The 17,492-nt window shown below is 41.4% G+C and overlaps 1 protein-coding gene across 11 annotated transcripts in view; it reads right to left on the reverse strand.

Annotated features, from left to right (window-relative positions):
• C2CD5 (C2 calcium dependent domain containing 5) overlaps window positions 1-17,492 on the reverse strand; it is an 875,314-nt gene that overhangs the window by 686,607 nt on the left and 171,215 nt on the right. For all 11 annotated transcript variants that reach the window (XM_085652749.1, XM_085652748.1, XM_085652746.1 and 8 more), the window contains exon 8: window positions 145-296. In XM_085652749.1, coding sequence (XP_085508875.1) covers window positions 145-296 — 152 coding nt within the window. The remainder of the gene's footprint in view (window positions 1-144; window positions 297-17,492) is intronic.

The following is a 17,492-nucleotide window of genomic DNA, read 5'->3' on the forward strand; positions in this document are numbered from 1 at the left end:
ATATTTGGGCTTCAACCTCTGGTGAAATTTCCTAGCTTGTCCATCATTCTGATAACGTGCCAAAAAATGATAACAAAGAGGATAAACAAACAAGTAATAAAATAGGAAACATAAAAAAATATAAAGTGGGTGGAAACACCTTACCAGTTTTGGGTGTCAAACTTAAATCTGTGTCAGAAGAGGAGGACTGTCGGCTGTAACACTTGGAAGGTGAAAAGGAATAGGTTTGGTTTTTCAGAGGGGTGGAGGGTCCTGATGAATGAGTATTGGGGTTAGGATCTTCAGTGAAGGGAACCCTGCCAGAAGAAGGTGGAAACACATTCAGTAATCCTGCCCCAAAGGGACTGGATGACAATGGCATGATCCAAAACTCTCACCCAGGGCAGCACTTACTTTTCCTCACGGTAGATTCAGGAAATTTAGGTAGAATGATAGAAAACAAGTCTACACATTAGCCATTTTCAGCGTAAAATTATGTACATCAACAATTAAAATCCATAAGAAAGCCAATTTAAAAAAGCATGAAATGTCAGACAAAACAAAAAGAATAAATATGCAAAAAATACAAAAATGAAATACTTAAAAAAAATAATCATAAATATATATCTTTTTTATTTGGTCAAGTGATCTGGAAAACAAATAATAAAGGGAAAAATAAAGATGTTTCCTTATCCTATAGCATCAAAATGCCACAGCTAAAAACAAAGTCAAGGACAGCAGATCCTACGAGGCATTACTACAGCAAAAAGTCTCTTCTCTAACAGCAGGTTTCCTACTTACCTGTTCTCCACTGAGGTCTCTTCCACAGATCCACATACAAATAGGCCCTTATTTCTGGACCCTTTACTTGGTGCTTAAGATTAGATGGGTGTCAGATTGCAGAAATACAAAATGACCAACATTTCCACAAAAATACATTGAAAATGGACTATATGATTGACACGTTTTTTGAAAAAACAAATTGAAATGTAGACTCCTTGCTTTTAGGATAGGGCTATTTTTTAAGCAGTAAAAAGCACCATCAAATCTGTGGAACAGACTTCTTAATCACTCATTCATATATGCAACTATTGTCTTTAATTTAGCAGTTGGTTTCTTTATGACAACAGCACACTCCCAGTTAGAAAAGGAGGGAGAGAGTGGAGAGAGTAAAGATGAAGGGTACCTGCCTACACTGCCTGCCTGCCTGCATTTTGTGAAAAATATGTCTTTGGCCTGCCTCATCCCTGTTCCTGAGCTTGTGCAGTCTCGTACCAGTGAAGATGAGAGTGGGAACAGACACAGAGAAGTTCTGAGTTAGTCGTGAGCCAGTAGCAGTGTGAATAGGGCTGTTGTGAGTCGAACGGCATCCATGGCTTGGCGGAAGTACCAGCGGAGACCTGAGAGAATCGGTGGCCAAGATGGAAGAAAAAAAAACAATGTATACAACAAATTGCAAAGTTTTATGTTAAAACTAAGTTCAGGGAAAATTAATTAGTGGTCACTTCATAAACCATTCATATGAGCATGCATGCAAAAGTATAAATGAAAACAAATAAGGTGGTAAAAGGAATTAGCAAAAGCATTTCAGAGTGAGTAAGCAAAATCATCTGCAGAAGGTTGCTACTAATGAAAGATTCTATTAGGTTTAGGGTGACTTTAACGTCCATTCTCCGTTAAACCAACTACTCTTATCAAAATAATTATTTTCCATAAATGTTCACTAATCAATTATTAGTGCCTGAAAATACTAAGCATCAAACACAAATGGCTCACAATACACATCAATTTGTCGAAAGCCTTAAACTGCATTGTTTTTTACTTAATTGTAATACAAAATAGAATCTGGGTTTTTCTCAACAGTGAAATTTGCAAGCAGAATCCTAGAAGTATCAAGTACTTCAAGCGAACATCAGTAAGCCAAGTGTGGTTTAAATCACTACTCTATTACACAAACCATACATACTTCATTTTTTAACAATTAGATCTAGAAATGGAAGTAACAGTATTTCAAGTGTGACATGAACTACTTTAAAAGCACTTCATACAAAAAAGCTAAGGTGCATCTCTGCACCCTATGGCCAACCACCCAACACAAATCTTGAATGGATGCCACTCAAATGAAACAGTTATCAAATTTTTGAGCTAGACCACAAATAGTTCAAACTAAATGAGAAATGTGTGGTCACAAACCTGATATTTGTTCTTAGAAATTGACACTCCTTTTTGTATTTCGAAGGCCTTGAGTGCCATACCTTAAATGACCATCACAATTCACAAGCAACTTTGCTACAACAGCTGAAAGAAAAGTACAGCAGCAATAAAAACTCTAAGACAAAGCTCCTGGGCTTCAGTGAAGAGTAAATTAACAAGCCTTTCTGAATTTTTTAGGGCATGGTGCGAAGACAGGAGATGGCAGGGGATGTGTGTACAATTACAGGAAACGGGAGTCAATACACATTTGAGGACAAATGGTAGGTGGATTATCTCAAAACGAAGAAGTGTTAAATTTCACTGCTAGAGCTCTCATCTGGATTTGCAGAGAGGGCAGCATGTGAAAGAAAGCTTGCATTTAATTGAAATCATAGTCTGAGTATTTTCTAGAACGTGTTTATAATACTTCATTGGGCTCGGCCAGAATTTGCTGCTTTCCTAAGCATCTTGAATACCACCTCCTGCAAGACCCAATTCTGTGTCTGATTAGTGTATCCATAGTTTATATAGAGGCAGGCCAATATGCTGAAGTGTATAGTCATTGATTACATTATCAGGCTGTCTACTCCTGCTGCTCATATTCGTCTATGAGCCTATGATGGTGTTGAAGTTACTCCTGTGGAGAGGTTGAACTCCGAAACTCAATTCGAGTCCAGGGCATTGGAAAACCTTGTAGCTCCAAGAAGAGTTTGAGGCAGGGGGACACGATGGTGTTTTTAACTGTATAAAAGGACCAAATAAGTGAGTGATTACATCAGAGCATGTTCCACAGCAGTGTGAGACATAAGAGAGAACAAAAAGACCACAGAAACTACATCCCTTTCCTAAACATTCCCTACAGATACCTTTCCACTCTCACCCACATTGGCAAGCATCTACTTATTTTTTTATTTCTATTCAACCGCCTGAAAAAAAAATGTCTCTATTAACTTTAATGGAGTCATCCGCTTTTTAAATTTATATCACCTTCAAAAAATGATTCATTACTTTAATGGATTACTCTTAAATTGCCAATTTCACCCACATTTTTGAGTCGAGGGTTTGACAGATAGGTTTCTTGTCGCACACATAACCATAGTAACACATATTACCATAGCAGACCCTGGCCCTGAAGAGAACGACTTTGTGTGTGAATGTGTTCCGTGTGAAAGGGGAACATACCATAACTCTTAATGAAGTAAGCCACTAACTCAAGTGGGCTGATGCACTGCCCCTTAATGAATGCTGAAGTGGGTAGGAGAAAAATGTGAAAGACACCAACCACAGACTAATAGATGAAGTCTGGCTGAAACCCCTATAAATAACTATGTTATACACAGGTCTTGGCTAACACAAACCTACAAAGGTCATCAGTCTGGGATTGGCTGCTGGCCTCTTCCATAGAAAGAAAGAGGGGAAGAAAGAGTGAAAGAAAAAGAGGGGGAAGAAACGGGGGAATGAAACAGGGGGGGAAGAGACAGAAAGAGGGAAAGAAAGGAAAAGGGGGGAAAGAAAGAAAAAGGGGTCACCTGTAGGAAGCTGACTCTGTATATACTATACAAAAGTAAGGTAGAGTGTGCACAGAGTCCAGTGGAACCCCAAAGGTAGGTAGAGGTAAAAGTAGATAATACCTTACTCTATTTGTGGTAGTGTGGGCGAGCAGTAAAGTTTTATCATAGGGTAGTGTCAGTCAGTCAGTCAGTCAAAACCACTTTATTCGATAATTTAAAATCATAAAAGTATGTGCAAGATACAGAAAGATAAAACATCTTGATTAAAATTCAGATAAAAACTATTTTGTTAACATTAAAAGGTTTGAAAATCAGCCAAGTCCATTTTAAACAGTTAAGACAAGATCATTTGTTGCCAGATACTGAAACGGGGTCACTGTCTTGGACATTTTTGAGTCTGACCCTCCTCTCTCTAACAGATGCTGCTAAAAAACTGGCAACACAAAACATGGTTAATGGACACTCTAAAAAAGTCAAAAACATTAAAGCTGGCCTATACTGGACAAAATTCATGCTTTTTAACAGTGGTATAATAAACTTTTTCCTAGCCTGTTTAAAGAATGAACAAAAAAGTAGAAAGTGCAAAGTGTCTTGGGGGGAAAAGTCATCGCACTTACATGGAGCAACGTCTACAGGTCTATGCCATCCCTCCACATCCCAAAGGACCATATGTATTTGGTTAAATCGCAGTTTGGTCAATAACCATCTGTGGAAAGGTTTGGAAACTAATGTCAAGTATGGGGACAACCCTGAAGATATTGTTAGCAAAACATGCCCCCTGACAGAGGATTTACCCAGCTCAACTCTCTCCCGCTCGGCCTCCCTTAGTTTAATGAAGTTTGATTTCACCCACTCCAAATCTGCCTTACAAAGGGATTCCGGATTGAGGAAAATATCCGGTCTCCCTAGGTATGCAGCTGACGTCTCGATGTTCAACAACCACTGAATTTTGTTCCTCTTGTCTAGTCTCATGCAGTCCTTCAAGATCTTATGGTTAAGGGATAAATTCGGGTTTAACCAAATTTTGATCCATAGCAGTAAAGGTGCTAAATTAATTTTATCTGCTATGAAGCCCATCCCAAGTTCCAAATGGACTGAGTAGGAAGCGGTTGAATGTGGGAGTCCAAGAAGAGAGCGCAAAAATTTATTTTCCTCTGTCTGAATGGCATCGGGTTTAATATAACCCCAAATTGAGGCCCCATAACTTACAATAGAAATGGATTTAGCTTTGTAAATTGTCAATATTGCCTCAACCGGTTTACCACCTAGCCTTTTTGCAAAACCAAGAACTGCCGCAGAGGAATTTCTTACAGAATTAACCTTTAGTAAGAGCTGAGGGGACCAGGAGCATTTGTCATCAAAAACTACTCCCAAATAGGTGAATGCCTTCACTCTTGATATTTCTTCTCCCCCACAAAAAAAAGGGTTAACACTTTTCTTGGCCGGACCCAGCGACATCACATGTGATTTCCCATAGTTAACTACCAGGTCCAGACTGGTCATAAAGTCACCAAACGAGTCAAGCAGTCTTTGCAGGGCCAGAGGGGTCCTGGCTAGAAGAACGGCATCATCCGCGTACAGGAGGACCGGGATCGGGGAACCTCCCATACGCGGAATGTCCGGAGTTGCTGCCAACAAGTTTTGTTCCAAGGCATTTATATATAAAGTGAACAACATGGGGGCTAGAATACAACCCTGACGTACCCCTCTACCGGATTAAAAACTAGATGTACAATGTCCCTTGGAGGTCATCCTGATACAAGCATTCAGGTCTTTGTGGAGCTCAGCAAGGAAATGCACAAGGGGTCCATCAAGTCCCAATTCCAGGAGCATTGTCCACAATTTAGTCCTCTTGACTAAATCAAAAGCCGTGGACAAGTCCATGAAGCCAAGATAGATGGAACCCCTGGCCGCCTTGGTATATTTAGCTGTTATTAAAAGTAGGTTCAGGCATTGGTCCTCCGTGCTCCGCCCTGCTCTGAAGCCGTATTGGGCATCTGACAGGATATTATTGTCAGAGGCCCACCGCGTTATCCTGGCTAGGATGACCTTCCCCAGAATTTTAATAGAGGAATCCAGGAGGGATATGGGCCTATAACATCTGGGGTCTGCCCTTTGGCCCTTTTTAAAAATCGGTATTATTACCGACCTGGACCATGATTTAGGAAAACCAACACAGACCGAGTGGTTAAATACATTTGTCAATATGTTGGCCCAAAACAGAGGATTAGCTTTGTACATGTCGGCAGGAACTCCATCTGGGCCAGGGGCCTTTTTCCCTGCAGAGTCTTCGATTGCTTTTATGACCTCTCCTATGTGAAACTTGAGAGGTGCTGAGGAAGAGTCAGAGACTGGTCCCGCAAAAGTATCAAATTCAAGGTGACTGCCATAAATGTTTTCAAAGTGTCTCAACCAATCCTCCTCTGCGATATTAGTTTCCAAAACACCATTATTTGTATTAGAAAAAAAGGGTGTATTAATTATAGACCAAAATTTTGCACTGTCTTTTAGAGTGGCTTTGTCCATAAGTTCAACCCAGGCATTGTGTTTGATTTCTACTTTCCTATCCTGAATAATTTTTTTGTATTCTTTTCTAAGCTGTGACACTAGGCTTTTGTTCCTTGGACAAGCCTGAAGAGCTTTTTTGAGATCTTTATGGGCTTTAGTGCATTTATGATTGAACCAGCCCATAACTGAACTATCAGTGGCCGACCTAGTTTTACAAGTTAGCTCTTTTGCCACAAAATGACAGATAGCTTCATACGAGGATATTACTTGTTTCCCCGTAGAGAAAAATCTCCACAGATTTCCAAATCCGGCGCCACCTCTAAGGAAATGGTTTTGAAAAATTCCTCTGGAATTACCTTGCTCCAACGTAACCTCCTCCCCTGATCCTTTACCTTCAGATCGGCCACCACCAGGTGAGGGGAGCAAGAGTTTAGAAACTGGAGGCCATCAATCAATTCAAGTGTCACCGGATTATGGTCGCTAAAGATTGACTGTATAGCGGTGTAGGACACAACAAAATTTAAAAGCCCGAGAGAAAGAAATATGTAGTCAATAATTGTATCGGTGTCCCTACCTTTAAAAGTGGGAATCCGCAACCTTTGATCGGGGAAACCTGGTTCGTACAAACCGATCTCAGATAAAAGGGTAGTGTTAAGCATTTATTGTACACACTCAGGCATGAAATGATGTCACACACTCAAAGACTGAACTCAGACCAATTTGTTTGTGTGAAAATATTATTTAGTCGTATTTTATTTTCTAGAACCAAGCCAGGCCTGGTACAGGTAAGTGTAATACTTTGCAAGAATAATGCAGTTGAATACAATTGAAATGCAGTAGAATGCAATTGGTTTGTTTACAGTTAAGTCAACTGTCAAAATTACTTTTCAGTTACTATTGTGATTACTTTGTATGTTACTTTACAGATTACTTTTTAGATTACTTTTTCTACTCATTGTGATATCACACTGGGACACTTCCTAAAGAAAAGATAAGTAATTCAGTTTTTGTACATTAGCACTTTCTTAGGTTTTCATACAAACCAACTCCACACAAGATTTTTCACAGAAAAGCAGTCAATGCAATCCTATGGGAGAAAACAGTGTTATCGGTTTAATGAGAAGTACTTTGGTTTTGAAGTTGGTATTCTGGGGTTAGAACCAGGGTTCCCACATGGTCAAAGATGCACCCTCAGCAGCACTAGGGCGACCAGGTGCAGAGTGCTGAGGCCCTATGTTATCCAAGGGGGGATAGGGAGCCTCCGGTTGGTGGCTGCTCACGAGCAGTCCACAAGGTTGTGGGAGAAAAGCTCCTGGTGTTAGGCTCAGGGCAAATGGGGATCGATTTAGCACACAAGGTGCTCCCACAGCGGCACAGGGGAAGCCAAGTGCAGGGTGCTGGTTTGGCATCGGGAGCCCTGTTGATTTCAATGGGTATTCTCTGATTGGAACAAACACTGCAGGCTCAGGGACAAAGATCTTCTGGAGGTGGCCACCAGTTGGAGAGGTAAGTGAGGATGCTTGGGGATGCCAGGACACCGTCGGTTGAGCCGCCCAAGGTCGTGGGACATCGGATGCAGGGGTATTTTTTGGTGTCGGGTTTTTCTAACCGGCTACGACGTGGTCGGAGGGATCCTCCAGAAAGGGGTTCTAGGCGTCAGGTGGAGACTTGAGGCAGGTCAGGGATCACCAGATCAGAGGTCAGGGTCGCCAGGGAGACTGCCTTGTGGTGTTGGGCCACCCGAAATCCGGCCGTGGGTATCGGGTGCAAACTCACGAATTTGGCCGGAGCCAGCGTCTGTGGGTGAGCAAATCCAGGGCTCATGGGTGACAGAGTATGGTTTGGGAAGGCAGGGCAGGTCAGGTCAGGTCCTACGGGTTCTTGGGGGCTGATGGCTGCAAGACACCAGGATTTCACAGGAGCAGACCAGTAGGGCTGGGGCCAATGTAGTTGGTGTCGTCCTCTTCTTTTTCAGTCCGTCTTCTTTCTTCTTGTCTGAGGAGGAAAGGTCCAGGGTTGCCCCTAAATACTCAAATTAGGGTCGTTACAGGTAGGTACAGGTCAGGACTAATGGGTCCCTTCCTGGGGGTGGGTACACCCCCTATTATGCTATTAGTGGGAGGGGGGCATAAGCCTCACTCTTGTTCGCTGGGTACCCATATCTGCAGGAAGGCGTGGACAGAGTTGTGCTTCACCTCGCCTCCCCCACCTTAGGGGTGGGATTAGCAAAGGTGGGCACACTTCTCCTAACTTGGTTTTCCTGCCGATTCTCCCATTCAATGGGGGAGGGGGGTCAGAACCGGTGGGGGCCAGGTGCTGGGAGCAGCAAATGGCTGGGGTAGCTCACAAAGGCGGCAAGCCTTTGAACATTCCCCTTCGTGGATCCTGCCCATCCTGGGGAGGAGGCAGAGCACCTCGTCCCAGGTTGTGCTTGGTTTCAGGACCCTGAGAGCAGCAGGCTCTCGACCGGGGGGTCCAGAAACATGTCTGGTGGTCGCAGTTGGCAGCAGGTAAGCCATTATGGTGCAGTGGAGTTCGTAATGACAAACTCCCAGACCATATACTCTTTATGGCATTACTGCACATACAAGGTCTAAGAATTGACTTGGACACTGTGGGGGTTCAGGGCTCATGCAACTTTACCCTCACCAGTGTTATAGTGCACCCAGTTAGAGGGGTGGCATGGCACACAAGGATGTTTGCCATGTCGACTCTTCACTTTGTTCTGCACCAAAACCCGCAGCCTGCAACGGCAGTGTGTGTGTACAGGGCCTCTAAGGGTGGCACAATAAGTGCTGCACCCTCAGAGGCCTTACCTGGTCACAGTGCCCTTGGTACCCATGGTACCTTTTATAAGGGACTTACAGGTGGCCAGAGAGTAGCCAATTTGGGTTTTGCATCAGTACAGTTTAGGGAAAGAACATAGGCCCTGGATACCTGGTTGGCAGGAACCCAGGGCACACTCCAACAAAGTACATCAACATTAGGCAAAAAGTGTGGGGGGGGGGAACCATGCAAAATGGGGCACTTTCCTCCCTCACTAGCATTTTTTAGTCAAAGTTTTGACAAATTGTTTTCTTGTTCTGTGACTCCCACAACTGATTAAGGAACAAGTTCACTGTACCAGTCCTCAGAGTGCTGATATTTTCTTCATACGGTGAATGCTGTTTGTATGTGGCTGGGATTATGTGCTCATCTCTAATGTGTGAGTTTATCTAGTCTATGTGTATACATCTATAGTTTATTGTATATTTATAGTACCAATCCTAAGTACAAGTTATTCATCACAGTATATCTTGCATTCCTAGTACCACACTTCTTCTGCCGCTGCATTTGTGGCTAACTTCTCCACTAGGAAGGAGATTGGAATCTTTTCAGAAACAAAAAGAAGCTTTTGAAACCCAGGTACATTTGGAGGAATTCCTGTTGAAGCTCAACTCCACACCACTCACCATTTTCTTCACAGTTTCCCTTCAAAGAGTTCTATTATCCCAGTTGGTGTGCATGTACAGAATGGTAATGGGGTGTCAACTGAAACTGGTGATCTTGGAATGCAAGAGTCACTACAGTGAGTTAAGTGCCCATACTCCAACGTCCATCACACGCTTCTTCTGTAATGGATGGGACAACATAGGCAAAAGCTCAGAACGTTCAAAGATTAGGCTACAATTCAATTTAAAGTCTTTATAGAAAGTTTGAGGCAGCCCAAATGATTGGCCTGCAAATCAATTCAAGAGGAATGGGTAGAGGGACAGTGATTAGCAAAAAGCCACAACTCAGCCTCCGCCTTAATACATAACCATGAAAGTCATTTTAAAAAAAGCACACTGACAGGATAACATTTCAGTAAGCTTTGAAGCACTTTACTCACAGACAGAACCATCATATGGTAAATAATGATAACAATTACTTGTGAACCAAGCAGTATCTGCATGCTTCAAACAGAACTCGAGAGTCCTAATGATACCAACATTTGAATATTTTTCATTTTCTCGTACAACATTCAAGAAGAATGTTGAGGAATGCATCTTTAATAGGCAAATCTCATACAACCTTCAGTAGGTTTTTGATATGGGATCTAGAAATGTCCATATCTTTATTGTACACTGTTTAGAAGTCATCAGGAGAGCAAATAGGTGGGTGCTTGTAGTTAACCATTGAACCCATAGAGTACAGTATTCAAATCACCATGCCCACTACAGGAAAAAATAGATGAGCACTGGCAAAAGCAATAGCTCTGGCGTTGGCAATCAGCCTTCTGGCAACTCTTGTTTTGTGATGGTTTTTGCAAAGCTTTATTGTTTGGGAATATGCTGTGCCATCAAACTATTTTTTTAAAAATGTGCTACATGCAAAAACGTTAATGGAATCTAAATAAAAAAAAACACACATTTCCATTGTACTCAAGAACTATTTTGTGTGTGAATGTGTTCCTTGTGAAAGGGGAACATGCCATAACTCTTAATGTATTCAACCAGTAGCTTAAGTGGGCTAATGCACTGCCCCTTAATGCATGCTGGAGTGGGTGGGAGAAATATGTGAATAATAATAATAGTAATAATAGTTATATTTGTAAAGCGCGAACAGCTACCTCAAACAGAGGTGTCCCAGCGCTGTGCGGAAGACAGGTATGGAGACTGGGACCTAGAAGCTATCCTTGCCTGAAGAGCCAGGTCTTCAAGATCTTCCTGAACTCAGGTTCTGTGTACACCATGCACAGGTGCAGTGGTAGGGAATTCCATACCATGGCTGTCCTAACTGTTAAGGACCTTCCTCCCATTCGGGCATTTACAAATCGAGGAACACAGAGTAGGTGCTAGGAGTTCGATCTCAGCGTTCGATTAGGTTGGTATGGGCGAAGCCTACGTCTGAGGTATCTCTGTCCTTTGTTGCGCATGGCCCGAGGTCTGGCTGAAACCCCTATAAGTAACTATGTTATACACATAGATTTAGTAAAACCAAAAGGTCTTAGCTAACACAAACCTAATAAGGTCAATCAGTCTGGCATTGGCTGCCAGCCTCTTGCCTTATATATAAAAAAAAAAGAAAGGGGGGGAAGCAAGAAAGGGAGGAAGCAAAAAAGGGAGGAAGCAAGAAATGGAGGAAGCAAGAGTGGAAGAAAATGGGAATAAAGAGGAGAAAGAAAAAAAGAGGAATAAGAAAGAAGAGGAGAAAGAAAGAAAGATGAGAAAGGAGTAAGAAAGAAGGAGGAGAAAAAATAAAGGAGAAAGAAAAAAGAAAGTGGGGAAAAAGAAAAAGGCAAGAGGAGAGAAAGAAATAGGAAGCAAGAAACCAAGAGAGAACGTGGAAGAAAGAAAGAAAGGCAAAGAAAATACTAAACAGAAGAAAGAATGTATGAGACAAAGAAAATGAAGCAAAGAAAGAAGGAAAGAAAGAAAGAAAAAAAAAAAAGAAGATAACCTAATACAAAAGAGTTACATGGACACCATCTGGTATACTGTGAAATAGCAGCAGTCAGAAAAGCAAAACAGTCCAAAAGGAATTTAGAGCAGCATTGTCAGGAGATGGGATCTGAGAAAGATGGAATGTACACACAACAGGCCAATGGAAGAAGAGAGGTGGCTGAAATCCTCGATATGTAAATATATCATACAGATTTTAGTAAAAATCAAAATAACTTACCTGACCTAAATAGGATACCCTTTATCTTATTAGTTTGGTTTTACTGGTTTACGAGGCTCTAGAGAACATGTGAACCACAAAAGAATGAACATTAATATCCCAACTGATATGGGGTATTCTAAACAGGGTATATAACCAGTAGAAATCTGCATGCTTTCTTCTGGATGCTCAACTGCCTTTGTGAGACAAACAATGACAACACATGTTTCTAAGTGCAGAAGACAAATTATTTTTTTTTAAACTTAAAACAAAGGTCAAACCTCCAACTACTTTGACTCAGATACCCATATTACATGAAATTGCTGCCTTGTGATTGTCTTCTACAGATCAATTTTGTTCAGGGAGAATTACAGTCACAAGCTTTATTACACTCACTAAGCACAAATCAATCTCTAGAAAGTATTTCCATAACACCAGTAAAAGATCACAGAGTTGTGATACACAACTAGATTGATAACCTTGCTCAAATAATGTGTCATCTCTGGAATCTATTACATGGAATGTACCAGTTTTAGAACCAGACAGTTTTGATCTATGCAGATACAAATTTTTTGTACTTAGAGGTCAGAAAACATTACTTCTCCTACCATGTTTCCAGTTTGCGTAAAATATGTTATACGAGGTAATATATTAAAAAACGTATTTTGTTTTAAAGTAACTAACTGCCCCATTGCTCAGATAAGTACAATAAGTGCTGCAAGACCAGCCATGTTTGAAGTAAAAGAAAACAGAAAGTATGGAGATCTTCAAAAGACGAGCGAACAAGGCAGCAACCACAGCAAAGAGAAAGGAGAATAACAAACCTAAAAAGTAAACTCTCAAAAAAAGAACAGGAAACAAAAACCGGAACCAGAAAGAAAATAAAACATTGTTTTGCATCACATTAAACTATTAATGCCGGCCTTTAAATAGGAGTGTTGCATAATGGCACATCCATGAATCACCCAAAAGGGCTCCTGCCCCATCTTGGATTGGGGCTCCCTCGTTTGTCTTTTTTCCTGAAATAATCAGATCCATTTTGAACTGGCGATAGAACATTTTCTCTTTATTACCAGTAGCTGTCACAAAAAGCAGGAGGCCCGGATAAGAGCAACCAACTCTGTCCTCAGATGCCATGCACTCAAGTGCCAGTGACATACCACTGGTGGAAAATCCAGGGGAAAAACCAGTACATGGGTGGTGTGACTCCCAAAAAATGCATATAAGGCGGTACCACAATGGTGAGCTGTGTTAGAGACCGACCAGCCACATTCCCACTTGTTTCACCATGTATGTAAATTACAACTAATGCTAAATTCTCCTGGTGAAAAGCTGCAACAAGAAAAATCAAGAGAGGAATGCTTTCAAAACACATGGGAGGTGGTTTAAGTTGCTGCCCTCCAATTGTCTATGATAGGAACACACCTTTTGAGGAAACTCATGCTCCCTTTGCTCTGATAAAATGAGCAAAGGAGCCCAAACTCTTCTTATATCTTTAGCTTTACAGATGTAGGAATCTGACGAAATGGCAATAGTTACTTTTTTCATATTTTTTTTTAAAAGTATTTTATTTATTTGAACAAAACATGGCCATTTATATGCAAGTGTCAAATCATGGACGAACGGTAATAATACACTGCAGAGTTGCTCCATTGCATTAACATTGTACAGTTAAATGATCTCAAAAGGCATATTCTCCCACTGGACTTTCTGCATCTCCCAGTACCCCACCGCCCTCCACATCCCCAAAAAAGCTTTCCCTGAGATTATCATGCATATTGAACAATGCTAGAGTGAGGTTACGTAATCCATGCCTTTTCTACACCGGCGAGTGTTGTGTCTACAGGTGTTACGGCCGGTCCAGTGTCCAGTGTTACGGCATCTGAGGTAAGTTATGAACGGTTCCCATATATCATGAGGGCGACTACCTTGTGGCTGCAGTTCCCAATAAACAGTCAATTCTTCTTGGCAATGTGCAATGTCTGTTAGCCAATCTGGGAGCTCACGACCTCCCCCAATGCATAGCCACCTGACGCTTTGCTAGAATGAGTAATATCCCAACCAATTTCCGAGCTACCCGGGCGACCTCGCCCACATAACCCAGCACCCCAGTAATGGTGTAAACTCGACAGACAACCCCATGACCTCTTCTATTATGCGAAAGACCTCGCCCCAGTAGGCTATAACGGTGGGACAGTGCCATGCAGGGTGAATAAAGTTTGAATGTGGCGCACGACAGCGTTGAAATCGGGAATCAACCCCATTCGGAATAACTGCGCAGGTGTGCGGTATAGTCTGTGCAAAATTTTAAATGAATCCAGCACAATCTGTAATTGTGAGAAAGCATATCTAGCTGACGGCAACAAAGCAATCGGCAATAGTGACTTTAGTTGCATATTTGAAAACAGATGCTGAGAGAATCTGAAAGATTTTGATCTTTTACAGTATATGTTAACAGCTCTAGAAACATCTGAGTAGTCTCTCCAGCTAAAGAAGCATGGGGTTTATGCTGAAATAACCAAGAAAACAAGTTCTATATTTAAGGGGAATGGTGTGTAAATCTTCAGAATGAAAGACGGGACTGTTCAAAGAACAACTTTGACCATGAAGAAGACGATACCTAATGCCTCAGAAGAGAGCACCTGACTCTTATGATAGCTTATTGCAGAAGTGATCGCTGTCAAAAAGATCACCTTCCAAGACAGCAACTCAATATCAAAGAACAGCAGGGGATCAGTTTATGCAAGAGGGAAACCAAAACCAACTTGAAGTCCCATTAGAGAGCAGCATTCCCAAAACATGGAAGAAGATGGAGAATACAATCAAAATGAAGTACCATCACTCTATTTGCCCACGAAAAGGTCTAGGAAAGTCTAATTAAATACTCTGCATTAGCCATTTGGTAATGCTTGCATTACTACATTTTGGTTTTCTATAGAAGCTAAAAACAATATGAAAGAAAGAAAATCATCCAAGGAATCCTTGAGTTGATTCAATAGCCTCTCTCGGGCCAAGTAACAAAAACCTAGCCATTTCCAACAGCATCCTTTCCTAGTACAATCCTTTCAAGCCACCTACATCATAGCTATGTTTAATTTAGGCAAGCCTAAGTGTAAACACTCTAGTTTTTCAGAAACCAGGCCCTCAATTTAGACATGGGTAGGTAGAACTGCATAATTAGATCAAACTGGAGAAGCAATAGAAAGCTTTGCCTGAGAGGAGGTGACCTAAGGAACACATTTGGGAAAAGCAGAAATAGGATATCTTGAACTTAAGCATCCAAGGATCAGATGAAATAGTTGAAATCTGTGAAGAAATGCTCCCAAGCAGTCTAGAAGGAGGCCACCCCCCAATGACTACTCTCAATTATCTAATCGATAGGAAAACGTCACATAATATGCCACTTACACTTAGAGGAAACAGTGAAACAAAGTGCACCAATATAAAAGAAGAACCACTTAAGAAGTAAATCCCTCCCCAATATGTGGGAAAGAACTGGCACCAAATGAGGCTGCTGGTGGTGCAAACACATGAAAGCCCTTTTTATGATTTGGATTGCAGCACAGGAATTTGGCAATCACAAGAGAAGATGGTAGAGAAGGACAAGAGAGTAAAGATATTGAAAATCAAGATGAACCATTTTTTAAAACCTCGAAGTTAGAAAAAAAGCACCTGGATAAATCCAATGCCTCTTAAGAAGTGTAAGAAATTGGATCATTATTTGGGGTGGGTGGCCACCCACCTCGAGGAATAATCACAACCCTTGTCAGGGTGAATCTCAAAGTAACTAAGTTAACCAGAGGGACAGAAAAGACAGGCTGAACATAGGCCTATTTGTAAAGTACTTATGCAGTACCAAACAGTAAGAAAGTCAAAACGCAAAACATTACGAACACCAAACAGGAAAATAGAGTAAAATGTAATAAACAAAATGACAAAAATCCAATAAGAAAAACTGGTGACAGGAACAATTAAAGTTTCATATAAAAATAGCGCCAAGACTCATAAAGTGCCAATGACAGTGAAAAGTCATAGTTGACCAGGACCTAGCCACAATTTGACTTTCACCGTGATGGAGCGTGAGTCAAATACACCAACCAAGCATGTCTGAATCAAAGATTTTACCTTCTGACTTTCCATCACAGGAGTACATTTGCAAAACCCTTAGGGCTCCTGAGGAAGCACTTAAAGTCTCCCAGAGTGTCAGGCAGAGGCCAAACAACAAGGTCAAGTTCAGATGGCAGTGGTAGTTCCACTGGTTAGCTGGGCGGTTGCAGGAAAGACATGATGTAGCTTCTTGTATCCCTGTAGCTTCAACAGGAAGTCAGCCGGATGACCATTGGAGTCCACTTCTTTGTTATGGGTACAAGAAGGAGAGCAGATCCAGTCCTTTAAGGCTCTTTTCTGGTCTCAGATATCAGGTCCAGACCTCTCCTGATCCTCCTCCGGTCCGTAAGTGTTTTATTTTATGCCTCACATTTGCTAGTGGATGGAAATGACTTCTGTGGAAGCCCTAACCAATGGGGCACAAGTTTCCAGGGTCTCCTCTACCCAATTTGGGCATTTTCAAGATGAAGGAAATCTTCAGCCGCACTAAACTTAGGATCTGAAGAATGGGGGGTGTGGGCATGCACTATGGCAATCCTAGTGTCCTCCCTCAACAGTGCGGCGACAATCCCATTATATAAGAGCTCTGATATAGCCTCTCTGATTATGCCAGGGCTCATTCCATAGTAGTGTTTGAATACTTGCAATCCCCTTATGTTGTCAGGTTCCTGCAGATCTATATACTTGGGCTGAAGGTAGTGGTAAGCAATAGTTCCAGGGTTAGAATGCCCTTTTGAGTCAGTACAAACCTATAACTTGCATGTTTTAAGGATTTTAAACAACTCTTCTCTAATCTTTTCCCATAATGAGAAAGGTTGGAAATTTACTCCTGACAATGGCAGACGTAAACAGGAAAAAAGTGGTTGGAGGGAAAGTGTACTTGCAAAACACTCAGATTTTCGCATGAGCAAATCTACACATGCATATTTGCTCATGCTAAAATGCAGTTCACTATTTCTTGTCCTACTTCTGTAAATTCTTGGAAATTCACAAAAGCCATATAGCTGCACTTAATGCAAGGACATATACCATGGGTGTAGTTTTGAGACTTTCTTTAATTGGACCCCAAATTTGGTCTGGCGTTGACCATCACCTTTTGCGTTTATTGAAATTCTGTGTCTCTCTCTCTCTCCGTATCGGCTGGCTTAACTGTGAGTGACAGCATTCTACTCTTTCACAAGGAGCACATTGGCACAAGTAGTTTTGTTCAATGCCAGTAGCTACTGTGGCAGTGTGTGCTTTTTGAGACCAAACGCCATTTTTTGCTTTTGTCAATTTTTGTTATGATGGTGGGGGTCCGGTAGCTCCCACACCAATAAGGTTTTACAAAAACAATGCCAAAACAAGACGCACATTGACAAAACTAAAAATCTGACCACAAATTTCAGACCAACTGGCTTTGCCAATGCTTGTTTATTTTTGATCCCCATAATCTTATTGAAACTGCTTACACTGATTCTTCCTTATGAATATTGTTGTGATATGCTAGCAGGCATCAACACATGTTACTAAATGATGCTGCAAAGAAAAGGTACCTGAAATTTTAGAGTAGTTTTGCAAAATGTTTTTTTT

The sequence above is a fragment of the Triturus cristatus genome, chromosome 4_1, assembly GCF_964204655.1.
Source record: "Triturus cristatus chromosome 4_1, aTriCri1.1, whole genome shotgun sequence".
NCBI classification, from domain to species: Eukaryota; Metazoa; Chordata; class Amphibia; order Caudata; family Salamandridae; genus Triturus; species Triturus cristatus.